This window comes from Carcharhinus amblyrhynchos, chromosome 5 (genome assembly GCF_965287045.1).
Source record: "Carcharhinus amblyrhynchos chromosome 5, sCarAmb.v2.hapA, whole genome shotgun sequence".
NCBI lineage: Eukaryota > Metazoa > Chordata > Chondrichthyes > Carcharhiniformes > Carcharhinidae > Carcharhinus > Carcharhinus amblyrhynchos.
Window position 1 is genome coordinate 123,429,257 of NC_137328.1, and position 25,314 is coordinate 123,454,570.

The window sequence follows — 25,314 nt, forward strand, 5'->3', positions numbered from 1 at the left end:
GCCTCTGAAAGCTGTTCTCCTGCTCAGTTAGATCAGAGCTGGTGCGAATCCTAACCCTTGCCTCTCCACACTGGGAGTGTCAGCCAGGGTTTTCTGCTCGAGGCTCTGAAGAGGGAGTTCGGTCTTTGACTGCGAGTGGCGAGTGTGACCCACTGACACAGGCCGCTTCCCAGCCTCGGTCCTGTTAACCACACCTCTCCGCTTGACCCTCAGGGTGGACTGAAGGCTGTAATCTGGACGGACGTCTTTCAGACGCTGGTAATGTTTTCTGGACAGCTGGCTGTCATCATCATCGGAGCGAGGCAGGCGGGAGGGATGAGTGAAGTGTGGCGAATCGCGGAAGAAAATGGCAAGATCGCAGGGATTGAGTAAGTGCCTTTTCTAAAAAAAAATTAAAACGGGGGGATCAAATTAAATTGATAATGACTTTACTGAACGTGTGGCGAGGCAGGAAACAGAGGAACTAATTTAAAATAATTGAGGGCTGTGATGGCCATTTTTACTGCAGTAAGTTATTTACTGTGGGCCACACTGCCTGAAAGAGCTGTGGATGCAGATTCAATACAAACTTTCAAAGAGGAATTGGTTAAACACTTGAATTGAACCTTCCAGGAGCTCTGGGGAGTGGGACCAGTTTAGAGAGTGTGCTGTTACAGTGTGTGGGGAGATTACTCTGTCTTGCTAATGTGTCCTTATTTTCCGCAGCCTGAACCCTGACCCCTTTGAGCGTCACACCTTCTGGACGCTGAGTTTTGGCGGTGTGTTCATGATGCTGGCGCTTTACGGTGTGAACCAGGCCCAAGTACAGCGGTACCTAAGCTCACGCACGGAGCAGCAGGCGATATTGTGAGTGACTGAATCGAACCAGACCGCGCTGCAAATTTGGCCTGGTCATTTTTTTCTTTCGTCTCACAACAGTATTCACAAATCCCGAGGGTGGCACAGTGGGTTAGCACTGCTGCCTCATGGATTCAGGGATCCAGGTTCGATTCCCAGCTTGGGTCACTGTCTGTGTGGTGTTTGTACATTTTCCCCAGGTCCGGGTGCTCTGGTTTCCTCCCACAGTCTGAAAGACATGCTGCTTAAATGCATTGACCGTGTTAAATTCACCCTCAGTGTACCCGATCAGGTGCCTGAGTGTGGCCACTGGGGCATTTTCACAGTAACTTCATTGCAGTGTTAATGTAAGCCTACTTATGACATTAATAACTAAACTTTAAGCTTAAACCCGAGAGAGGGATCTCACTGGTGTCACGACTTAATGCTGATTTTAAACTGCAGCATGACCTTACTTTGCAGCTAGAATAATGGGAGAGGAGGGGGCCATTCAGCCCCTTGTCCCTGTTTGCTCATTCAGTTATACCATGGCCAATCTATATCTTAACTCCATTTATTCACCCTTAATATCCTTGTTCATACCATAGCCTAACATGAACCTATCGACCTTTATTCTGAAGTTTTCAATGGCTCCCCTTCCCCACCTTCAGCAGTTTCTTGGGGGAATGAGTTCCAGATTACCATCGCCCATTGCGTGAAGACGTGTTTCCTGAAAGTGCCTTGGATGTCCTGGTTTTCATTTACCCGTTATTCTGGACTCTTGCCCCCACTGGAGAAGATGCTTTCTCTCCATTGACCCTATCCAATCCTTCAATCATCCTGAATATCTCGAGTTTAATCACCCCTTAAATCTTCTAAACTCGAGGGAATACATGTCCAATCCATACAACTTGTTCTCCTTATTCAACTCTTTTAGCCCAGATAGCATTCTGATGAATCTAGGCTGTTAGTTAAACTTTAAAGTTTATTTATTAGTGTCACATGTAGGCTTACATTAACATCGCAGTGAAGTTACTGTGAAAATCCCCTAGTTGCCACACCCTAGTGCCTGTTCAGGTACACTAAGGGTGAATTTAGCATGGCCAGTGCACCTAACCAGCATGTCTTTGGACTGTGGGAGGAATCGGAGCATCCGGAGAAAACCCACGCACACAGGGGGAGAACATGCAGACTCCACACAGACAGTGACCCAAGGTAGGAATCGAACCCGGGTTCCTGGCGCTGAGAGGCAGAGGTAAGACCCGAATTCACAATGAGGTGGAGTGGAATCTGGTACTCCGCTCTGCTGCCAATTCAGCCTGTGGATTTACTCTGCTCCTTTTGGTATCCCTGCATATCCAAAATGTTTGGCATCGACAAACCTGCGCTGAAGTTCAAGTTCCCCTCCAGGGTGATCTGTATTGCACCTTGCACCTTGTACCATAAACGCAATGAGGTTCCTGACATTTACAGACACATGTGCAGAGACACAGCATCAGCAGGAAACATCCAAACCATTCCGGCACCAATGGAATATCCATGATCCAAGTGCACTCTGCAGCACAGAGGGAATGCTTCACTTTTCGAATGAAGTGTTAAACATGGATTCTGTCTGCTGTCACAGGTGTAAAGGCCCCAGGGCATTTATCCCAAAGAAGAGTATGAAGTTCTCCAGGGTGTACTGAATGATATTTATCCCTCACTCAACACCACAGCAAGTCATTGTCACATTGCTGTCTCTGGGAACATGCTGTGTGAAAATTGTTTAAGAATGGCACAGTGGTTGTCATTGCCCCTCAGCACCAGGGATCCGAGTTCAATCCCAGATCAGGTCACTGTCTGTGTGGGGTTTGCACGTTCTCCCTGTGTCTGCGTGGGTTTCCTCCGGGTGCTCCAGTTTCCCCCCACAGTCCAAAGATGTGTGGGTTTGGTGCATTGGCTATGCAAAATTGCCCCTTAGTGTCTGGGGGATTATCAGGGTAAATACATGGAGTTAGGGGGATAGGGCCTGGGTGGGATTGTTGGCAGTGCAGACTCGATGGGCCGAATGGCATCCTTCTGCACTGCAGGGATTCTATAATTACTGTATTTCAAACATTACAAAAAGTACCTAATGGCCTGTAAAGTGCGTTAGGGGTGTCGTTGTGATAGGTGCAGTTCAGATGTGTGTTTTGATCTGTATTGCACCTTGTACCATAAACACAGTGAGATTCCTGACGTTTACAGAGACATGTGCAGAGACAAAGCAGAAAACACCCAACCCATTCCGGCACCAGTGGAATATCCACCCACTTCCCTCACCAGGGAATTTACGGGGCGTGTAACGGAACCGTATTTTTAGAAGTCAGTGTGACCACCGTGAAGTCAGCCTCGAATGTGTCAGATATCTTTTGTTTCTGCTTGTTACCTCTCCTTGTCTTTGTTCACCTCTCCCCTGTAGGTCGTGCTATGCAGTGTTTCCGTGTCAGCAGATAGTTCTGACCCTGGGGTGCCTGATGGGCCTGGTAATGTATGCTCGCTATGGAGAGAATGGCCCACTCCAGCAAGGTTACGTCAGCACCTCAGATCAGGTACCACCTACTTCATAAAATCCAAACTGGGTGAAAGCAACGTTTAGAATTACGTTTGTGTCTCTGCCTTCCACAGCCACAGGATGTCTGAATCTATTTTACTGCCAACGATTACATCAAATTTACAGCACAGAATCTCGACGTTGTTAGGCCATTTGGCCCATCGTGTCTGCACTGGCTCTCCGAATGAGCATCATGGTTTAGTGCCAATCCCCTGCTTTTTCCCTGTACCCCTGCACATTGTTTCTATTCAAATAATCACCTAATGCCCTCCTGAATGCCTCAGTCGTACCTGCCTCCACCTCACTTCCAGGCAGAGCATTCCAGACCCCAGCCACGCGCTGTGTGAAAATGTTTTCTCCGCATTTGCTTCTTTTGCAAATCACGTTAAATCTGTGCCCTCTCACTCTCGATCCCTTTACGAGCAGGAACAGTTCCCCCCACCCCACCCCCATCTATTCTGCCCCTATCTGTCATAATTTTGAACATCTTTTTATCAAATCTCTCAGCCTTCTTCTCTCCGAGGAGAACAGTTACAACCTCTCCAATCTATCCTCATAACTGAAGTTTCTCATCCCTGGAACCATTCTTGTAAACCTCTTCCACACTCTCTCCAGTGCACTCACGTCCTTCCTGTAGCGTGGCACCCGGAACTGTACACAATATTCCTACGTACAAAAGTGAACACATTTCCAAAGTTACTGTGGAGCAAATGGATGTCCTAAGGTTGTGCGAGGCACTGTATAAATCATAGAGGAATTAGAACACAGGAAGAGGCCATTCAGCCTATCTATCTAGCCTATCAGAGATTGCCAATTCTCTGTCAAGCCAATCCATTCAGCTGAATTCCTCAACTGTATCCCAGCAAGTCAGTATTAGTTTTTCTTTACTGTGTGTTTGCAATGTTGTGGATTTTAGCTGTCTAGATAGACAGAATGTATAAAAAAGGGAACAAAAGCAAATTATTGTGGGTGTGCTGGAATCTGAAACCAAAAGAGAAAATGCTGGAAAATCTCAGTAGGTCTGGCAGCATCTGTAATTAGAGAAAAGAGCTGACGTTTTGTGATCAGCTGACTCTTTGTCGAAGCTAAAAGGCAGAGAAAGTAGCTAAGACTCATCTTTCATTCCCTCGCCCTACAGTATAAACATCTCCCACTTTCTCTGCCTTTTAGCTTTGACAAAGGGTCATCTGGACTCGAAACGTCAGCTCTTTTCTCTCCTTCCAGATGCTGCCAGACCTGCTGAGATTTTCCAGCATTTTCTCGTTTGGTTAGAGAGAACGTGGGCCGGCTCTGGTTAATTTGACCGGTTAGGGAGCTACCCCTTGCTGAAAAACTACAATTACTTTTGTTTTTTTTATGTTGAGGTGATAAAAAGCCCCCAGCATCCAAATGTTAAACACGAATAGCGCAGTCGGGATGGGAGTTTGATGAAGGTGTAGATGAGGGTGGGAGTATTTGTACTCGGTGGAATCGGTGGGGGGTGGGGGGTAAAATCGATTGGATTTGACTGTATGTGTAGGGTCAAGAGGATTGAGGGATCCTGCTTCTTGAGGGTTGAGCTGGAAGTGGAGGGCCAGTATTGAGAGGGCAAGCAGCACACTCGTAAATACCTCGGGGAGACTGCACAAGCGGCCAGAAGATGAGACAGTTTGTAATTGTGTCTTGATTTCGGTAAGTGGGAGGGGGGCTGCGTAGAGTCTGTGGGGGTCGGTGAGGACAGGCCAGGGCTGGTATTTCTACCTGTGATTCCTCTGTGATTCTTCCATACGTTTGTGCATTTACCTGATACGGCAATGTCAAATCTGGTTTGAATTGCAGATGGTTCTCTATTTTGTTATGGATGTCCTGCAGCAATACCCTGGTTTACCCGGACTTTTCATCGCTTGTTTGTTCAGTGGAGCACTCAGGTACTTTCACAGATACACAGCGAAACCTTTGTGAATTCACAGTCCCTGGACTGGTTGCAGGTTAAGGTCTACTGTGTTCCTATGGTTTAAATGGTACACAAGTTGGTGGTGAAATTAATGAAATATATGGAAGCGCAACATAAATAAGTGAATACTATAATTGAGCCATTATTTAAAACACATTAGGGATGGTAGGACAGGTGATGTGTGTCAAGGCTGCAGCATATGGGAGCTCTGGGATAATTTTGTGATCCAGGGTAAACACTCCTGCAGGGAATGTTTGTAGCTTGAGGAACTTTGGCTCAGAGTCACCGAGCCGGAGGCTGAGCTGCAGACACTGCGACACATGGGGGAGGTGGAAAGCCACCTGAATGCTTTGTACCAGGAGGCGGACACACCTCTTAGGATAGGGTCAGTAGTCTGATTTGGTCAGTAGTCAGGGACAGGAGGCTGTGAGGCAGGAGTGTCAGCCCCTGCAGTTGTCCAGTAGGATTGAGGTTCTCTCAGCTTGTATGGATTGGGCGAGGTGGATGGCCAGCTGACCACAGCAATACAATCCAGGAAGCCATTCAAATTGGGGAGCAAAAAGGAATGTGGTGGTAGTAGGGGATAGTATTTTGAGGGGTTGACACTGTTCTCTGCAGCAAAGAGCAAGAACCCAGAAGGCAATATTGTCTGCCCGGTGCCAGGCTTCGGGACATCTGTTCAGGACTGGAGAGGAACCTGCAGTGTAAGGGAGAGAATCCAATGGTCATGGTCCATATAGATACCAATGATATACGTAGAACTAGGAAGGAAGTTCTTAGAAAGTTTGAGAAGCATTATAAAGCAAAAGCTCTAGGATTAGAATCTCTGGATTATTACCTGGGCCAAGTACAAATTGGCAAAAGGTCCAAGAAATTAGAGGGATGAATATGTGGCTCAAAGGGTGTGGAAGAAGTGGGCTCTAGTTTGTGGGCTACTGGAGGCAGTACTTTGGGAGGGTAGGAGATGTATCATTGGAATGGTCTACACCTAAACCCTACTGAGACCGGTGTTCTAGGGAACTAGAGAGGGTTTAAACTAAATAATGGAGGCAAGGGATCAAATTTGAAAAGATGTGATAAATCACTTGATCGCTTGACCTACTGACCCACCTCATTTCCCAGAACCAGGTCTAACAGTACCTCCTGTCCTATTGGACTGGACACATACTGCTGTTAAAATTTCCCCTGAACATACCCTAGGAACTCTTGCCCTCTCTGCATCTGTAGTCGGGTAATTAAAGTCCTTCATTCTAACTTTAAAAAAAAGTTGACACCTGTCTGTAAATTCCTTACAAATTTGTTCCTCTGCATCTTTCTCACTAGTTGGTGGTCTATAAATCATAGTGACCAATGTAATTTTTGTTCCTTAGCTCTAGCCAACTAAATTCTCTTCTTGACCCTTCTGGGGCATTCCTTTTTGCCAGCACTGCAATGCTCTTCTTAATCTGTGCCGCCAACCTTCCCCATGTTACTTCCTTTCCTATCTTCCCTGAACACTTTGTATCCAGGAATATTCCACACCCAGCCCCTTCTTCGAGCCAACTCTGTTATAGTCATAACATTGTATTTCTGCGTGGCCTAGAACTCACTGATTTTATTTGCCACATTCCCGTGCATTCATATTCATGCACAGTAACCTTGACTTAGAACCTACAGTTTTCTCCCTTTCTTTGATCTCGCCTATTAATTTGCAAGTGTTTTTGTTATTTTAGTGTTATCGACCTCCTCGAATATTCTGGGCACTTGATGTTCTTCCCTGATGTTATCTCCTGGTTTGCACGTCCCTGCAAAGATAATTTCAATCCTAGCGTATATTAGAAGTTTACATTTAGGCGCAGCAGTGAGGTAAGAATTAGTTTAGACTATGTCCTCACTGATAGCGTTTTCTGATCACCATGTTTCTGAGATAGCGCAGAGTGCTGGCGGCAATGGGAACCTTGGTGAATCCAGTGCATTTGTTGGATTATTTAAGGGACCATAAAAAGACCAACGAAGCAAGAATTAAAATGCAATAGAAGAGGGTTCAGAACTTTAGTTACATCAAATGCAGGGTATTGTAGACCACCTGGATGGTGCCTCGCTGCTGTGGAGTTCTTGACGCAGGCATTGTTAGATGTACCACACTGCTTCTCCGACAAAGCTGACATTAATTGTTAGATTTATTGCCTACTGTCTCTCGTTTTTCAGGTATCTGTTACTAACAGCATGAGAATTATTCCACAATAGCTCTCTGTACAAATGGAAGCCATCTTAGGCTCTCTATTCAATGCTGAATTGTCTCTCTTCAGTACGATATCATCAGCATTCAATTCACTGGCTGCCGTCACCATGACAGACCTGATTAAACCTCACTATCCAGACATGACTGAGGCTCGAGCCACGCTGATATCCAAGGGTCTTGGTAAGTGTGTGTGTGTGTGTGTGTGTGTCTTTGTCTTTGTGCTTAATGTTTCAGACTGTTTCACAGCATCATTATCAGACAAAATCAGGTGTTAGGGCAGGTGACCAAAGTCTTGATTGAAGAACTGGATTTGGAGAGGCTTCTTAATGGAGAGAGAAAGAGTCGGAGAATTTTATTTCAGGAATTCTGGAACCAAATGCACGGCCGCCTATGGTGGAGTGATTAAACTTGGTGATGCACCAAAGCGAGAACAGTACAGAACAGGCCGTTCGGCCCACCAAGCCTGCGCCAACCACATTGTCCTATCGAGACCAGCCTGTATCCCTCTATACCCCACCTGTTCGTGTGTCTATCCAGATAAGTCTTAAATGTCGCTAACATGTCTACCTCAACCACCTCACTTGGCAGTGCATTCCAGGCCTCCACCACCCTCTGTTTCCCCTGCATTGTCTCCACCAAAACATTCCCCACCCCCTTACCCTGAACTTGTGCCCCCTTGTAATTGTCATTTCTGCCCTGGGGAAAAAGATTCCAACTGTTCACCCTGTCCACGCCCCTCATAATTTTATAAACTTCTATCAGTTACCTCTCAACCTCAGTCTTTCTAGGGAGAACAATCCCAGTTTGTTCAATCCCTCCTCTAAACCAGACAACATCCTGGTGATCTTTTTCTGTGCTCCCTCCAATGCCACCACACCCTTACTGTGGCGATCAGGATGGGACGCGGTATTCTAAATGTGGCCTAACTAACATTTTATATAACTAACATAATTTACCAGCTTTAGAGGAGTGTGGATTTCTCGGTGGGATTGTCGGCCTACAGGAGGTTCTGCTGGTCGGGAGGGCTGAAACCATTTGAAAATGTGGCACGGTGGCTAGCACTGCTGCCTCACAGCACCAGGGGATCCGGGTTCAATTCCGGCCTTGGGCCGCTGTCTGTGTGGAGCTGGCGTGTTCTCCCCATGTCTGCGTGAGTTTCTTCAGGGTGCTCCAGTTTGCTCCCGCAGTCCAAAGATGTGTGGACTGGGTTGATTGGACATGCTAAGTTAACCTTTGGTGTCCCGGGATGTGATAGGTTCGAGGGATCAGCAGGGTAGTTAAGCGGGACCACGTTTAGAATACCGTGTCCAATCCTGATCGCCACAGTACTATAAGGAACTGGGTGGGATTGGTGTTGGTGCAGACTCGATGGGCCCAATGGCCTCCTCCTGCACTGTCGGGATCCTATGAAACAAGGATGAGCGGTTTAAATTCGACTTGCTGCCCCTGTGGGCCGGTGAGTACCTGGGGTGAGGGGGCACTGGGCTGGCGAAAGTTGGGGTATCGAGCTAGGAATTTGCTGCCCTCGGAGTCTGGGGTGCGTACGAAGTAAATGTGGCATTGTTCACTCAGCCGTGGGTGCGGGTTTAAATAACACGTATCTGACAGTTTCCATCCCGTGCTTGCCAAAGTATCCAAGCAGTGGGACCCGGCTTAGTGAGATTGCTTTTAATCGGCTTTTGCCTTGTGATGGATTTCTTGTGATGCGATTTTCCCAGCCTGGAATCCAGCTACTTAATGTGTTGGCAGCAGTGGACACCCTCCAGTGACTGACTCAGGAGGGTGAGCGAAGCCAATACCTGAGGGCCGAGGGAATCTTAGAAGAAAGAAAGATTTGGATTCTGTAGCAATGACCGCAGTGTTCAAAAGATTAGCTGAGTTATTCGTGCAAGGAGTTCCAAAGACTCTTAACCCTCAGGAAGGAGAAATTCCTCTCCATCTCAGCCTTCAATTGGTACTCCTTTATTCTGAGACCCTGTCCTCTGAACCTAGACTCCCCCGAGGGGAAACGTTCTCTCAGCATTTGCCCTGTCGATCCCCACAAGAACCCTCGGTTTCAATGAGATCATCTCTCGTTCTTCTAAATCCCAATGAGTCAAATCCCAACCTGTTCAACCTTTCCTCGCAAGACAATCCCTGCATTCCGCCGATCACCCTACTGACCTGCCTCCAATGAAGTAATATCCTCCTTAAATGAAGGGACCAAAACTGCACACAGTTCTCCAGTTGTGGCCTCTCCAGTACCTTGTACAGTTGCAGCAAGATTTCCCTACTCTTATACTCCAAACCCCTTGAAATAAGGGCCTCTGTAATTCTATGTGTATTTCAAAGTGTGGTTGCTGTTGTAATGAGGGAAATGTGAAATGTATTTTATGCACAGCAAGCTCCCACCGACAGCGTAATGACGAGATGAAGCTGTTTTTATTTATGTTGGTTGAAGGATAAATAGTGGTGAGGACAGTGGAGAGAACTCCCTGGTGGCCTTCACAACGGTGCCACAGAATCTTGTACTTTCGCTGAGAGAGCGGGTGGGGTCCAAGTTTAAGATGTCTTCTTTATAAAAAAAAAAGGCCTAATTTCAGCCAGCATTCTCTAGTGCCTGGGACCCGCATCCTTCCCATTTTCCCACCCCCCATTTCCCCATCACCAGAAGGACTTTAAAGTCATCATGTTAATCTGCTCTGGAATCTCCCTCTCCACCACCTTCCCTGCAAACTCCTACAGCTTTGTGCTTCTCCCTCACCTGTTCCTGCCTGGCCATCCCACAGTCACATCCCCTTATTCTACCCTGAGCTAGAGACACAGTGTATCTGCAGTTTAAGGTGTTGGTGTTGGAAAGGAGATGTCGGATTAGAATAACGATGTGATGAGGGGTAGGGAGGCACTGGTTTATTTTTAAATTTAGACTTTCGGTGGCGAGGCATCACTGTACAGGATCCTCCCTCCAGTGCTTAGTGAATGGAACCATTGTTATGTTCTGTCTGATAATAGCTCAGTGGGACTGTGTACAATTTACAGTTCAGAAATAGGCCATTCGGCCCAGTTGATCCATGCTGGTGCTTAAGCTCCACACCAGCCTCCTGCTATCCTTCTGCATCTCACCCCCTAGGCATAATATAAACAGTTACAGTGGAGGGAGATCATTCAGCCCATTGTGTCCAGACCAGTTCTCAATGAGAGTAACTCACCTCGTCCTAATCTCCTGTGGTCCTGTAATTTACTTGTTTTCAGAAAATTATCCAAATCCCTCTTGATTGCCCTAATTAAATCTGTCTCCAACAGAATGTCCACTCTCAGACAGTACATTCCAGATCCTAACCGCTCGCTGTGTGAATCTGTCTCCACCACACTCTCAGACAGTACATTCCGGATCCTAACCACTCGCTGTGTGAATCTGTCTCCACCACACTCTCAGACAGTACATTCCGGATCCTAAGCACTCGCTGTGTGAATCTGTCTCCACCACACTCTCAGACAGTGCATTCCAGATCCTAACCACTCGCTGTGTGAATCTGTCTCCACCACACTCTCAGACAGTACATTCCAGATCCTAATCACTCGCTGTGTGAATCTGTCTCCACCACACTCTCAGACAGTGCATTCCAGATCCTAACCACTTGCTGTGTGAATCTGTCTCCACCTCACTCTCAGCACCAGTCCTTGGGTCACTGTTGTTAATGTTTGCACATTATCCCCATGTCGGTGTGTGTTTACTCCAGGTGCTCTGTTTTTGTCCCAAAGATAGGCAGGTTAGGTTGGTTAGCCCTTAATTTCAGGAGGATTATCAGAATAAATACGTGGGGTTACGAGGATAGGGCCTGGGTGGGATTGTTGTCCATGCAGGTTCAATGGGGTGAATGGCCTCCTACAGCACTGTAGTGATTCTGTGATTCTAAGTGGGGGTGTTTGCTGATGACTGCACAATGTTCAACACTATTCACGATTCCTCAGATACTGAAACAGTCCATGTTCAAATGCAGCAAGACCTGAACAATATCCAGGCTTGGGCTGACAAATGGCAAGTAATGGGATATACCCCAGAATACTGACAGAGGCAAGGGAGGAAATTGCTGGGGCCTTGAGAGAAATCTTTGTATCCTCACCGGCTACAGGGGAGGTCCCAGAGGATTGGAGAATAGCCAATGTTGTTCCTTTGCTTAAGAAGGGTAGCAAGAATAATCCAGTGTTGTACCTGTTAATTCTCAGATACTTTTGACTAGTTTGCTTACTCTAAGGTTTTACTCCAGTGTCCTTATTTGCAAGATGGACAAAGGACAAACACAAGTAAAAGTTCAACAAGTTTATTAATAATAACACTATTAACCCTTAAGTTACTCACAAAACAAGAGGATACCCCAGATCCAAGTATACTACCCGCAAAGATGGTTTTGTTAAACTGCAGGCTCAATTCTCTGAGTCCCTCTGGTCCAGCATCATGAAGGTGAATCTCGATGGCAGCTTCTTCCTTCCTTCTCTGGTCAGTCTTCTGGATGGCCAAGTTAGAACATAAGAACATAAGAAATAGGAGCAGGAGTAGGCCATCTAGCCCTTCGAGCCTGCCCCGCCATTCAATAAGATCATGGCTGATCTGTCGTGTCTCAGTTCCACTTTCCCGCCCTCTCCCCATAACCCTTAATCCCCTCGCTTATCAAAAACCTATCAACCCGCGTCTTAAAAATATTTAGCGAGGCAGCCTCCACCACTTCAACGGGCAGAGAATTCCAGAGATTCACCACCCTTTGAGTGAAGAAGTTCCTCCTCAACTCCGTTCTAAACCGCCTCCCCTTTATCTTGAGGCTGTGCCCCCAGTCCTACTGTCTTTTTTGAGCGGGAAGAGTCTCTCCACCTCTATCCTATCCATCCCATTCATCATCTTATACGTCTCAATGAGATCTCCCCTCATTCTTCTAAACTCTAACGAGTACAAGCCTAGTTTATTCAGCCTCTCCTCATAGTTCAACCCCCTCAACTCCGGTATCAGCCTAGTAAACCTCCTCTGCACTCCCTCCAAGGCCAAAATATCCTTGCGTAAGTGCGGCGACCAAAAGTTCACCTCATTCGTTGAGTTTTCGCTGCTGATGTATCTGAAATGTGTCCCTTTATCCCCCTGCTTGCCTGCCTTTCCAGAAACTTCTTTGGCTTCTGGCCAATGAGGTCCCAGAAGGGGGTTCCAATACCCAGTGGGTTTCTTGATGTCTGCCTGACAGGACACGAGGATCTGCCCCCAAGTGTCCATCTCCATGCTGTTGCTTACGTGTAATCTGTTATCAGATAAGGTAACTGCAGGAACTTGTGGTGACAGAAAGTCTGGCCCGATCCGGGTTTCTAACAATAGGCCGGTGTATTTCAAGGGGGTGCAATGATCTGCTAAGTATTAGTAGCGTGCAACGACCTTTCATGGGTCAGGCCCAAACATGTTTGTGTATTTGTACAATTGGCCTGCCTGAGGTTTGACTGTGTTTGATTTTTAATATGCTCAATTCTTTAGGGTATCCAATTTTATCAGCCTTAAAACTAGGCCCTCTTTATATTACCACACAAGTAATTACAGGCCGGTGAGCCTTACATCAGAAGTAGGGAAATTGTTGGAGAGGATTCTTCAAGACAGGATTTATTTCCCCCTTGGAAATAAGTGGACGTATTAGTGAGGGGCAACATGGTTTTGTGAAGGGGAGGTCGTGTCTCACAAACTTGATTGAGTTTTTCGAGGAAGTGACAAAGATGGTTGATGAGGGTAGTGCAGTGGATGTTGTCTACATGGACTTCAGTAAAGCCTTTCACAAGGCCCTTCATGGCAGACAGGTGCAGAAGGTGAAGTCGCATCGGAGCAGAGGTGAGCTGGCAAGGTGGATACAAAACTGGCTCAGTCAAAGAAGACGGAGGGTAACAGGGGAAGGGTGTGTTTCTGAATAGAGGGCTGTGACAAGTGGTGTCCCTCAGGGATCAGTGCTGGGAGCTTTGCTATTTGTAATATATATAAATGATTTGGAGGAAAATGTAACTGGATTGATTAGTAAGTTTGCAGATGACACAAAGGTTGGTGGATTTGCAGATAGTGATGAGGACTATCAGAGGATACAGCAGGATATAGATCAGTTGGAGACTTGGGCGGAGAGATGGCAGATGGAGTTTAACCCAGAAAATGTGAGGTAATGCATTTTGGAAGGTCTAATACAGATAGGAAATATACAGTAAATGGCAGAACCCTTAAGAGTATTGATAGGCAGAGGGATCTGGGTGTACAGGTTCACAGGTTACTGAAGGTGGCAACACAGGTGGAGAAGGTAGTCAAGAAGGCATATGGCACACTTGCCTTCATCAGCCGGGGCAAATGAATTTGAAAATTGGCAAGTCATGTTGCAGCTTTATAGAACCTTAGTTAGGCTGCACTTGGAATATAATGTTCAACCAGAAGGATGTGGAAGCTTTGGAGAGGGTACAGAAAAGATTTACCAGGTTGTTGCCTGGTATGGAGGGCATTAGCTATGAGGAAAGGTTGGAGAAACTTGGTTTGTCCTCACTGGAACGACGGAGGTTGAGGGGCAACTTGATAGAAGTCTACAAGATTATGAGAGGCATGGACAGAGTGGATAGTCAGAAGCTTTTTCCCAGGGTGGAATAGCCAATTACTAGGGAGCACAGGTCTAAGGTGCGAGGGACAAGGTTAAAAGGAGATGCACGAGGCAGATTTTTTACATAGAGAGTGGTGGGTGCCTGGAACTCGCTGGTGGGGGTGGTAGTGGAAGCAGATACGGTAGTGACTTTTAAGGGGCGTCTTGACAAGTACATGAATAGGATGGAAATAGAGGGATATGGTCCCCAGAAGGGTTGGTATTTTAGTTCAGTCGGGCAGCATGGTCGGTGCAGGCTTGGAGGGCCGAATGGCCTGTCCCTGTGCTGTAATTTTTTGTTCTTTGACATTCATGCCACACAAGTGCCAGGCAATGACCATCTCCAACAAGAGAGAATCTAACCATTGTCTCTTGACTTTCAATGGCATTCCCATTGCTAAAGCAACCTCTTATCCTGGGCATTACCATTGACTGGAAAACTAACTGTAGCTACAAGAGCGGGTCAGGGGCTCAGAACCCTGCAGCGAGTAACTCACCTCCTGACTCCCTGAAGGCTGCCCACAAGGCACAAGTCAAGTGTGTGAAGGAAAACCCTCCATTTACAGCTCCAACAACGCTCAAGAAGCTCAACACCATCCGGGACAAAGTAGCCCGCTTCATAGGCACCCCATCCACAAACATTCATCCCTTGAACGAATAAAATTCTCCCTCGTGTTTGACTTGGTTCTCTTTAAATCTGTCAATGATATTTGCCTTAATCATTTCATGTTGTAGCCAGATCCAGATTCTAGCCGCTATCTGAATGCAGCAGTTTTTACCAATGCCTCTTTCCTGTGGTGTACAGTAAATGAGAGTTCCTGTGTTTTTGCAGCACTGGGCTATGGGTTGCTGTGTCTCGGAATGGCCTACATCGCATCGCTGATGGGCTCGGTGTTACAGGTGATGATTATACCCGTCTCTCTCTGAATGTATTTGTATCACTCCCTATGGCCTGGAATTTTTCACATGCTCCTTTCCTTTAAACTCAGGCGGCGCTAAGTATTTTTGGGATGGTTGGTGGTCCTCTGCTTGGAATCTTTTGCCTCGGAATGTTTTTCCCCATGGCTAATTCTACAGTGAGTTTTGTTTTTCAATACTTCTTTCTTTCTTTGGCTACATTTTCACGTTGTGGTGGGATCGTCAACGGACTTGGTAGCAGTTTGTTCGAAGGCTTTTCCCATGAGAGGGATAACGTTGAGTAAGAGCCATCATCGCCTTGAAAAGGGTTCCTTCAGTAAGCTGTAGACCTCGATGTTTCAGGATGTGTATTCTCTCTGGGAGAATGACGGGACAGATGAGGGATATGATTCCGTCCATCTTCATCTATGTATAACCACCTCTTCCACGTGTTCCTGTCGTTCCCCACTAGACAACAAGCACAGCACACTGTCAAGGCCCACCAGATCATCTAGACTTTAAAGTTTTAAATCTTAAAGTTTATTTTCTAATGTCACAAATAGGTTTATGTTAACATTGTAATGCAGTTACTGTGAAAATCCCCTAATCGCCACAATCTGATGCCTGTTTGGATACACTGAGGGAGAATTTAGCATGGCTAATGCACCTATCCAGCACATCTTTTGGACTGTGGGAGGAAACCAGAGAACATTCATGCAGACAAAGGGGAGAACGCGCAAACTCCACACAGACGGTGATCTAAGCTGGAAATTGAACCTGGGTTCCTGGTGCTGAGGCAGCAGAGCTAACCAGTGTGCCCCCGTGCCACCCTATCATCTAAGGAACTCTTAAGATAATAGTAAGAAGCCTGACAATACCAGTTAAAGTCCAACAGATTTATTTGGTATCCCAAGATAACAATTGCTCTTTCGGAGCATATTTAATTGACATGGTATAACCATTCAATCACTTTCCTTGGTTTGATGTAATGCCATTAAAAACATTCACTCAGCGAGGGGCTGTGTGTTTATAGATACCTTTATGATGATGCGGATATGGTGATGTACTGTAGATGTTACTAGATTAATATTATAAAGCAGGGGTCTCCAAACTACAGCCCGCGGGCCGCACCCGGATCAGAGTTTGGAGACCATTGTTCTAGAGAACACAAGTTCAAAGCCCAGCCCCTACAACACTTTGAGAGTTTGGATCTCATTTCTCATTTTTTTAAAATCTGTAAATAAAAGGTCAGTAAAAGCGACCAGTAAGCTGCCAGATTGTTGCAAAAATGCAACTGGCTCGTTACTGTCTGTTACAGAATCATGGAATTGTTACACCACAGAAGGAGATCTTTCAGCCCTTGCTGTCTCTCTGAATAAACAGTTCACCAAATGTCACTCCATAGCCCAGCACATTTTCCCCTTTCAGATAACAATCCAATTCCTACCTGAATGTCTGGACTGAATCTGTCTCCACCACACTCTCAGACAGTGCATTCCAGATCCTAACCACTCGCCGTGTGAATCTGTCTCCACCACACACTCAGTGCATTCCAGATCCTAATCACTCGCTGTGTGAATGTCTCCACCACACACTCAGTGCATTCCAGATCCTAATCACTCGCTGTGTGAATCTGTCTCCACCACACACTCAGTGCATTCCAGATCCTAATCACTCGCTGTGTGAATCTGTCTCCACCACACTCTCAGACAGTACATTCCAGATCCTAATCACTCGCTGTGTGAATCTGTCTCCACCACACTCTCAGACAGTACATTCCAGATCCTAATCACTCGCTGTGTGAATCTGTCTCCACCACACTCCCAGACAGTACATTCCAGATGCAAACCTCTCGCAGCCTGAAGAAGAAGAATTTCCTTGTGTCGCCATCGGTTTTTCTCCCCATTATCTTAAATCCGCCCTTTTGAAATATGCCATCCTTATGTCGATGTGACTCCAGTCCCACACCAATGTGGTTTATGCTTAATTCAAACATGAAACTCAGTATGCCTGTCTCTGAGCTTCTCTGTGAAATAACACTCAGGCAGGACAACTAGGATATCTACATTCAGGCATGGAGGGGAATTGAACATGCAATTTATTGTTAACAAAACCAACACTTGGCCGCTGTGCAAATACTATCTGTATTAGCAATGGGTGTGTCATAGAACCAAGCAGTCTCTGCACTGACAACAATCCTAACTATCCCCTGCTAATCCCCCTTACATTAAGGGGCAATTTAGCACAGCCAGTCCACCTAACAAGCACAATTTTGGACGTGGGGCCTTTTTTATATTTGTTGTGAGTGTTCTAGTTTTGGTTTTGTCAGTGGCGACCTTGTATATTTATATCTTTTTCTTTGCGATTTAGCTTTCTCACAGACTCTGGGTCCCTCCTGGTGACTGTTCTTTGTGCTGTCTGTAACAGGGTGCAATCTCTGGGCTGGTGGCGGGGTTGATAATGGCATTCTGGATCGGAATCGGCAATTTCATTTCTAGACGACAGCCTCTTGCATTTGTAAATGCGACCAGCATCCAAAATGTTACCACTACCTTGGCAACCAGTACCATGGCAACAGTTAGCCTTACAACAATGGCATCGAGTGCAAGGTACGTTCAGAGCCGATCACTGCGCTGTATTTCACTGATGGGATTTGGGAAGGGTGGGTGCAAGAACAAGAGAATAAGAAATGTCCGTCTCCCTTATCCAGTTAACAGTTACATTTTGCATCAGCTACTGTTCCCTGTCTTGCCCCATAATGTGAACTGGCAGTGGGTAGGAATTACTGTGAACGATTTGTGTGCTGATCACCACAAACATGTATCTCAAAGAACCATTGAATGGTTAAAGCACAGAAAGAGGCAATTTGGCTGTTTGGACCTGTACAGGTTCTCTCTAACTCAGCTAATTGCAATTCTGCTTTCTCCTGTAGCCCTGTAAATATTTCCTTTTCAGATAAGTTGAGGTGACAATGACTGTCCTTAACATCAAGGCAGCATTTGACCGAGTGCAGCATCAGGGAGCACGAGTATAACTGGAGTCAATGTCCATCACCCTATTAGAGTCATTCCAGGCACACAGGAAGATGGTTCAGGTGGTTGTGGAGGGTCAGTCATCTCAGCTCTAGGACATCTTTATAGGAGTCCCTCAGGATAGTGTCCTACAGTCAACCGTCTTCAGCTGCTTCATCAGTGACCTTCCCTCCATCATAAGATCTGAAGTGGGGGTGTTCACCGATGATTACACAATGTTCAGCACTAATTGCAACTCCCCAGGCACTGAAGCAGTCCATGTCCAAACGCAGCAAGGCCTGGACAATATCCTGGTTTGGGCTGACAGGTGGCATGTAACATTCACGCCACACAACTGCCAGGCACTGACCATCATCAATAAGAGAGAATCTAACCATCGCACCTCCCCCTGACATTGAATGGCACTACCATAGCTGAATTCCCCCAATATCAACATCCTGGGAGTTAGCATTGACCAGAAACTGAACTGGACCAGCCACATAAATACTGTGGCTACCAGAGCAGAGATGTGGAGATGCCGGCGTTGGACTGGGGTAAACACAATAAGAAGTCTCACAACACCAGGTTAAAGTCCAACAGACTTATTTGGTAGCAAACGCCACTAGCTTTCGGAGTGCTGTCTCTTCGTCAGGTGAGTGAGGAGTTCTGATCGCAAACAGGGCGTATAGGGACAAACAGGGAGTCCTGAAAGCTAGTGGCGTTTGCTACTAAATAAACCTGTTGGACTTAAACCTGGTGTTGTGAGACTTCTTACTGTGGCTACCAGAGCAGGTCAGAGGCTGGGAATCTTGTGGTGAGCAACTGAGGAAGGGTCATCCAGACTCGAAATATTGCTTCTATTCTCTCTCCTCAGATGCTGTCAGACTTGCTGAGATTTTCCAGCATTTTGTGTCTTTGAGAAAGAGAATCCGGCGAGTTCTTGATCTGTAGTTGTAGTTGAGTTTGTGCTGTGCGCTGGACTGTGCTACGTTGGACTTACTCCAGCTGGTCACATAGAGATCAGCAATACTAATATCCTGTAATGTGATTTGAGCAGTTTGACAATCGCCCATCATTCTAGTATAGAAACATTGAGTCCCCCAGCTGGTAGATACTGAGATGATAGAAGTGAAGAGCAATGGAAGAATTGCAGTAAGTATCTCAGCTTCCCAGTGTTGGTGCTGTATTATAACTGGAGTTCCACTCACTCTTGCATTGGTCTGGAATTATATGAGCGTGTGAAATAGGAGCAGGTATAGGCCATTCGGACTCTCAAGCCTTCTCTGCCCTTCAGCCCCTCGAGCTGTCCCTGCTATTCAATAAGATCACAGCTGATCTGCTTGTTTTGAATTCCACATTCCACCTACCCCCAAACCTGTCAAAACATCAGTGCTGAGGGAGCGCCGCACTGTCAGAGGGTCGGTGCTGAGGGAGTGCCGCACTGTCAGAGGGTCAGTGCTGAGGGAGCGCCGCACTGTCAGAGGGTCAGTACTGAGGGAGTGCCGCACTGTCAGAGGGTCAGTGCTGAGGGAGCGCCGCACTGTCAGAGGGTCAGTGCTGAGGGAGCGCCGCACTGTCAGAGGGTCAGTACTGAGGGAGTGCCGCACTGTCAGAGGGTCAGTGCTGAGGGAGCGCCGCACTGTCAGAGGGTCAGTGCTGAGGGAGTGCCGCACTGTCAGAGGGTCAGTGCTGAGGGAGTGCCGCACTGTCAGAGGGTCAGTGCTGAGGGAGTGCCGCACTGTCAGAGGGTCAGTGCTGAGGGAGTGCCGCACTGTCAGAGGGTCAGTGCTGAGGGAGTGCCGCACTGTCAGAGGGTCAGTGCTGAGGGAGTGCCGCACTGTCAGAGGGTCAGTGCTGAGGGAGTGCCGCACTGTCAGAGGGTCAGTGCTGAGGGAGTGCCGCACTGTCAGAGGGTCAGTGCTGAGGGAGTGCCGCACTGTCAGAGGGTCAGTGCTGAGGGAGTGCCGCACTGTCAGAGGGTCAGTGCTGAGGGAGTGCCGCACTGTCAGAGGGTCAGTGCTGAGGGAGTGCCGCACTGTCAGAGGGTCAGTGCTGAGGGAGTGCCGCACTGTCAGAGGGTCAGTGCTGAGGGAGTGCCGCACTGTCAGAGGGTCAGTGCTGAGGGAGTGCCGCACTGTCAGAGGGTCAGTGCTGAGGGAGTGCCGCACTGTCAGAGGGTCGGTGCTGAGGGAGTGCCGCACTGTCAGAGGGTCGGTGCTGAGGGAGTGCCGCACTGTCAGAGGGTCGGTGCTGAGGGAGTGCCGCAATCTGTCTTGGGAACATCAAAGATCTCGCGCTGTTACTTTGAAACAGAGCAGGGGGACACTCTCAAACAAAAATGCAGCACCAGAACAGGCCATTCGGCCCTCCGAGCGTGCGCCAAACATGATGCCCTCACTGAACTAAAAAAAACCTTCTGCCCTTACTCAGTCCGTATCCCTCTATTCCCTTACTATTCATGTACCAGCCCAGGTTCCTCTTAAATGTTGTTAACGTGCCTGCTTCCACCACCACCTCTGGCAGCGAGTTCCCGACGCCCATCTCTCTCTGCGTGAAAAGCTTCCCTGCACGTCTCCCTTAAACTTACCCCCTCTCACCTTGAACCTGTACCCCCCCCCCCCGCCCCCCACCGTTTGTAATGAGCACTTCCACCCTGTCTCTGCCTCTCATGATTTTGTAGACCTCTATCAGGTCTCCCCTCAGCCTCTGTCTTTCCAGTGAAAACAATCCGAGTTTATTCAACCTCTCCTCATGGCCAACATCCTCGAGACCAGGTAATATCCTGGTGAACCTTCTTTACACTCTCTCCAAAGCTTCCACGTCTTTCTGGTAGTGTGGTGACTGGAACTGTGTACAATACTCCAAATGCAGCCTAACCGAGGTTTTATATCGCTGCAATGATGCCCTGACCAATATTTATCTCTTACTTAAAAAGGCATTATCTGGTCAGTATCACATTGCCGCTTGTGGGATCTTGCTGTGCACAAATTGGTTGCCACGTTAAAACTTCACTAAAAGGATGTTATTGGTTGTGGGGTGCTTTGCGTCGTCCTGAGGTAGCGACAGGCGCTGGGTAAATGCAGCTGATCCAGTTTGCTTCTCCAATCTTCCTTCTGTCCTTTAGCCCCACAGGGCTGAAGAAGTTCTACTCTCTGTCCTACTTGTGGTACAGCGGGCACAACGCAGCCACCGTGGTCATCGTGGGACTGCTGGTCAGTTTCTTCACAGGTAAGGTCGCAGATGGTCCAGGATGTCGGCGCCTTGTCCCAGTGGTGTCCTGATTCAGCAGTCCACCTGGGGCATGGTGCTGCTGTGATGGTTACTTCACTGAGTGAGTAACTCACAATGTGAGTTCGATTTCAATTCAGTTTCAATGGCAGGTATCAGTAAGAGTGGCCCCAGAGATTATCGTAAGTGGCTCACTGCTGTTTCTTAATGAAGGTAATCCAACCATTCTTAACCAGTCTGCTCTCTAAGTCCCATGCCTGACCCAAAGTTGATCTCGGACTTGGCGTCAGTTGTACCAAACTGCTACAACGCAGCAGTTTTAGAAGGTCTACCACCATCTGCTGAAGATCATCCAGAGATGGACAGTGAATGGTTAGAACCCAGGAATGCTGAATTAGTGCAAACAGAATCCCTTCAGCTCGATAACCAGCTGAGGAACTGTTTGTGGTGGGAGGTGTTATTAACCTGAAGGCACAGCAGTTGACAAAAGAACCAGGGGAGGACATGAGAAACATTTTAATGCAGTGAGGTGTGACTGCAATCCTGTAACAGAGTGGTCAACTCTTAACTGCCCCTGAAATAACCGAGCAGGAGATTGTCCACATACGGTACAGTACTGTCTATATACAGTACAAAACACATAACTACCTGGCAGAGAGAGTGTGTGTGTGTGTGCACCCGTCTGCGCGGGTGCGTGCGCACGCCCATCTGCATTAATGTGTGTGTCTGTTTGTATTAATGTGTGCCTCTGTGCATCAGTATCTACAGCATCTTTTATGGAGAGACACTGGACTGTGTGGCTGACCTCTGTTCACATTGTAGGTCCGGTGAAAGGGGAGAATGTGAATCCCTCGACTGTTGTTCCGGTTCTGCGTTACCTGCTCTTCTTCCTTCCTGAGCGATGCAAGGAGAAGCTGAGCTGTGGGGTTCGCTACCAGCCAGCAGTAAGTCTTATTTCACTCCCTCCCTCCTTGTGTTGGCTGAACAGTCAATTAGTTAAGCGCGCAAACCATTCCCACTGGCTACAGCTTTGTTGTCCTTTGAGTGAGGGCCCAGTCTACCAGTTCACTTTGATAATGTTTCTCAGTGCTGTGTGCCAATAGGATCGCTCTTATTCCTGTGAACTCTGCATGTTCTACATCATTTATCATCCTTCCCCAGTTCCATTCTAAAGAAAGAATTGAAACATTCCTCAGTTGTGTGCAAAGGTACGATTGAAGTGTCAGATTGCTGTGAAGCCTGATTCCTTATCTTGCTTTTCCCATAGGGTGGCACATTTGTTAGCATTGCTGCCTCACTGTGACTAGTGCGGTAGACAGAGGGGAACCGGTGGATGTGGTGTTTCTAGATTTTCAAAAGGTGTTTGATAAGGTGCCTCATAAAAGGTTGCTTCAGAAGGTTAGGGGGCATGGAGTTGGGGGTAAGGTGTTAGTGTAGGTAGGGGATTGGCTGTCTAATAGGAGGCAGAGAGTTGGTATCAGTGGGTGCTATTCTGATTGGCGGTTGGTGACTAGTGGAGTGCCCCAGGGATCGGTGCTGGGGCCTGAGCTATTTACCATTTATATAGATGATCTGGAGGAGGGGGCTGAGTGTAGGGTGACGAAATTTGCTGATGACACAAAGATGAGTGGAAAAGCTAATTGCGCGGAGGGTGTAGAAAGTCTGCAGAAGGATCTGGATAGGCTGAGTGAGTGAGGACCTGGCAGGTGGAGTATAATGTTAGGAAGTGTGAGGTTATCTACTTTGGCAGAAATAATAGTAGGAGGGATTATCATTTAAAGGGCGAAAAGCTGCAGCATGCTACGATGCAGAGGGACCTGGGGGTCCTTGTGCACGACTCGCAAAAACCCAGTCTGCAGGTGCAGCAGGTGATCAAAAAGGCGAATGGGATGTTGGCCTTTATAGCGATGGGGATAGTATATAAAAGCAGGGAGGTCTTGCTGCAACTGTACAGGGCACTGGTGAGGCCGCAGCTGGAATACTGTGTGCGGTTTTGGTCACCGTACTTGCGGAAGGATATCTTGGCCTTGGAGGGAGCGCAGAGGAGGTTCACTAGGCTGATACCGGAGATGAGGGGGTTGGATTACGAAGAGAGACTAAATAGACTGGGTTTGTACTCGTTGGAGTTTAGAAGGATGAGGGGGGAATCTTACAGAAATGTATAAAATAATGAAAGGGATGGATAGGGTAGAGGTAGAGAGATTCTTCCTGCTTAGAAAGGACAGCAGGACTAGAGGGCACAGCCTCAAGATAAGTGGGGGGGGGTAGGTGCAGTTTAGAACGGAGTTGAGGAGGAACTTCTTCACTCAAAGGGTGGTGAATCTCTGGAATTCTCTGCCCATTGAAGTGGTGGAGGCTACCTCGCTAAATATATTTAAAGTCACGGGTAGATAGGTTTTTGATAGACTAGGGAATTAAGGGTTATGGGGAGAAGGCGGGAAAGTGGAACTGAGCCACTTCAGATCAGCCATGATCTCATGGAATGGCGGGGCAGGCTCGAAGGGCTAGATGGCCTACTCCTGCTCCTATTTCTTACGTTCTTATGTTCTCACAGCGCCAGGGACCTGGGTTCAGTTCCAGCCTTGGGTCACTGTCTGTGTGGAGTCTGCACGTTCTCCCCATGTCTGCGAGGTTTTCCTCCGGGTGCTCCGTTTTCTTCCCATAACCCGAAAGATGTGCTGGTTAGGGTGCATTGGCTATGCTAAATTAGAACATAGAACACTACAGCACAAACAGGCCCTTCGGCCCACAAGTTGCGCTGATCATATCCATACCTACCAGGCCTATCTATAACTCTCAATCCCATTAAATCCAATATACTCATCCAGAAGTCTCTTAAAAGACCCCAACAAGTTCGCCTCCACCACCACCGACAGCAGCCGATTCCACTCACTCACCACCCTCTGAGTGAAAAACTTACCCCTGACATCTCCTCTGTACCTGCTCCCCAGCACTTAAACCTGTGTCCTCTCGTAGCGACCATTTCAGCCCTGGGAAATAGCCTCCGAGAATCCACCCTATCTATACCTCTCAACATCTTATAAACCTCTATCAGGTCACCGCTCAACCTTCGTCTCTCCGGGGAGAATGACCTAGCTCCCTCAACCTATCTTCATAAGGCATGCCTCCCAATCCAGGCAACATCCTTGTAAATCTCCTCTGCACCCTCTCAATAGCTTCCACATCCTTCTTGTAGTGAGGCAAACTGCGCACAGTACTAAATTCTCCCTCAGTGTTACCCAAACAGGCGCCAGAGTGTGGCAGCTAGGGGATTTTCACAGTAACTCCGTCGTATTCAACGTAAGCCTAATTGTGACACAAATAAACTTTATATTTCTCACCCGTGCAGCATGATGACCCCTGCTTCCAGCTTTCTCTGGTGCCGACCAAAGAGCCAAACGGGGTGATAAGCAGGGAGCTTGCTCCAGGGGGAGAAGCTGAGCCATCGAAGGCGCTGGGAGTCGGGAAGGAGGAGCAGATGGCGGTGGTTCTGCATGAGACGTCTCTGTGACGGTGGATCCCACACGATTACTTAATCCAGGCGTAGACGGTGCTGGGAGAGTGAAACATTTTGACCATCTTTGAACAGCAAGAGGCTTGCAGGATAACGACAGACCCACTGTTTGCAGGTTGTTGGGGATCTTGTATAGCACTTTGGCTTTGCTACCACAAAGAGCGTACACAGAACTGGATGAATAATAAAGAGGGGGGTGGGTGAGAGGGAGGGGGGGGTGGGGAAATTAGCTAACTAATTGACATTACCCCAAAGAACAGCTCGAAATAATTTAATTTGGTACTTTGTGATTTTTCTGAATTCAGACCCACGAGTGGGTTTCATAGCAATAGGTGAGAACCGTCCTCCTGCTGCCGGCAAATATCTGTCTCTTGTGGTTTTGAGCTCGGTTCTGAACTCACTATCATTTTTGTTGTACCTGAACCCAAACCAGGGACCCTCACCAGCCCAAAATTTCCATCATCGCTGCTTTGTAATCTGTTGGGACGAGACGTAAGCACAACCTGAACTG

At 47.4% G+C, this 25,314-nt stretch overlaps 1 protein-coding gene across 3 annotated transcripts in view; it reads left to right on the forward strand.

The window, feature by feature from the left end:
- Window positions 1-24,994, forward strand: part of slc5a6a (solute carrier family 5 member 6a) — a 50,480-nt gene extending 25,486 nt beyond the window's left edge. For all 3 annotated transcript variants that reach the window (XM_080189516.1, XM_080189517.1, XM_080189519.1), the window contains 11 exons: window positions 214-368; window positions 706-846; window positions 3,257-3,386; window positions 5,207-5,295; window positions 7,610-7,722; window positions 14,986-15,053; window positions 15,143-15,229; window positions 17,478-17,659; window positions 21,186-21,289; window positions 22,112-22,233; window positions 24,639-24,994. In XM_080189516.1, coding sequence (XP_080045642.1) covers window positions 214-368; window positions 706-846; window positions 3,257-3,386; window positions 5,207-5,295; window positions 7,610-7,722; window positions 14,986-15,053; window positions 15,143-15,229; window positions 17,478-17,659; window positions 21,186-21,289; window positions 22,112-22,233; window positions 24,639-24,800 — 1,353 coding nt within the window. In that variant the 3' untranslated portion in view covers window positions 24,801-24,994. The remainder of the gene's footprint in view (window positions 1-213; window positions 369-705; window positions 847-3,256; window positions 3,387-5,206; window positions 5,296-7,609; window positions 7,723-14,985; window positions 15,054-15,142; window positions 15,230-17,477; window positions 17,660-21,185; window positions 21,290-22,111; window positions 22,234-24,638) is intronic.
- Window positions 24,995-25,314: the final 320 nt, after the last annotated feature.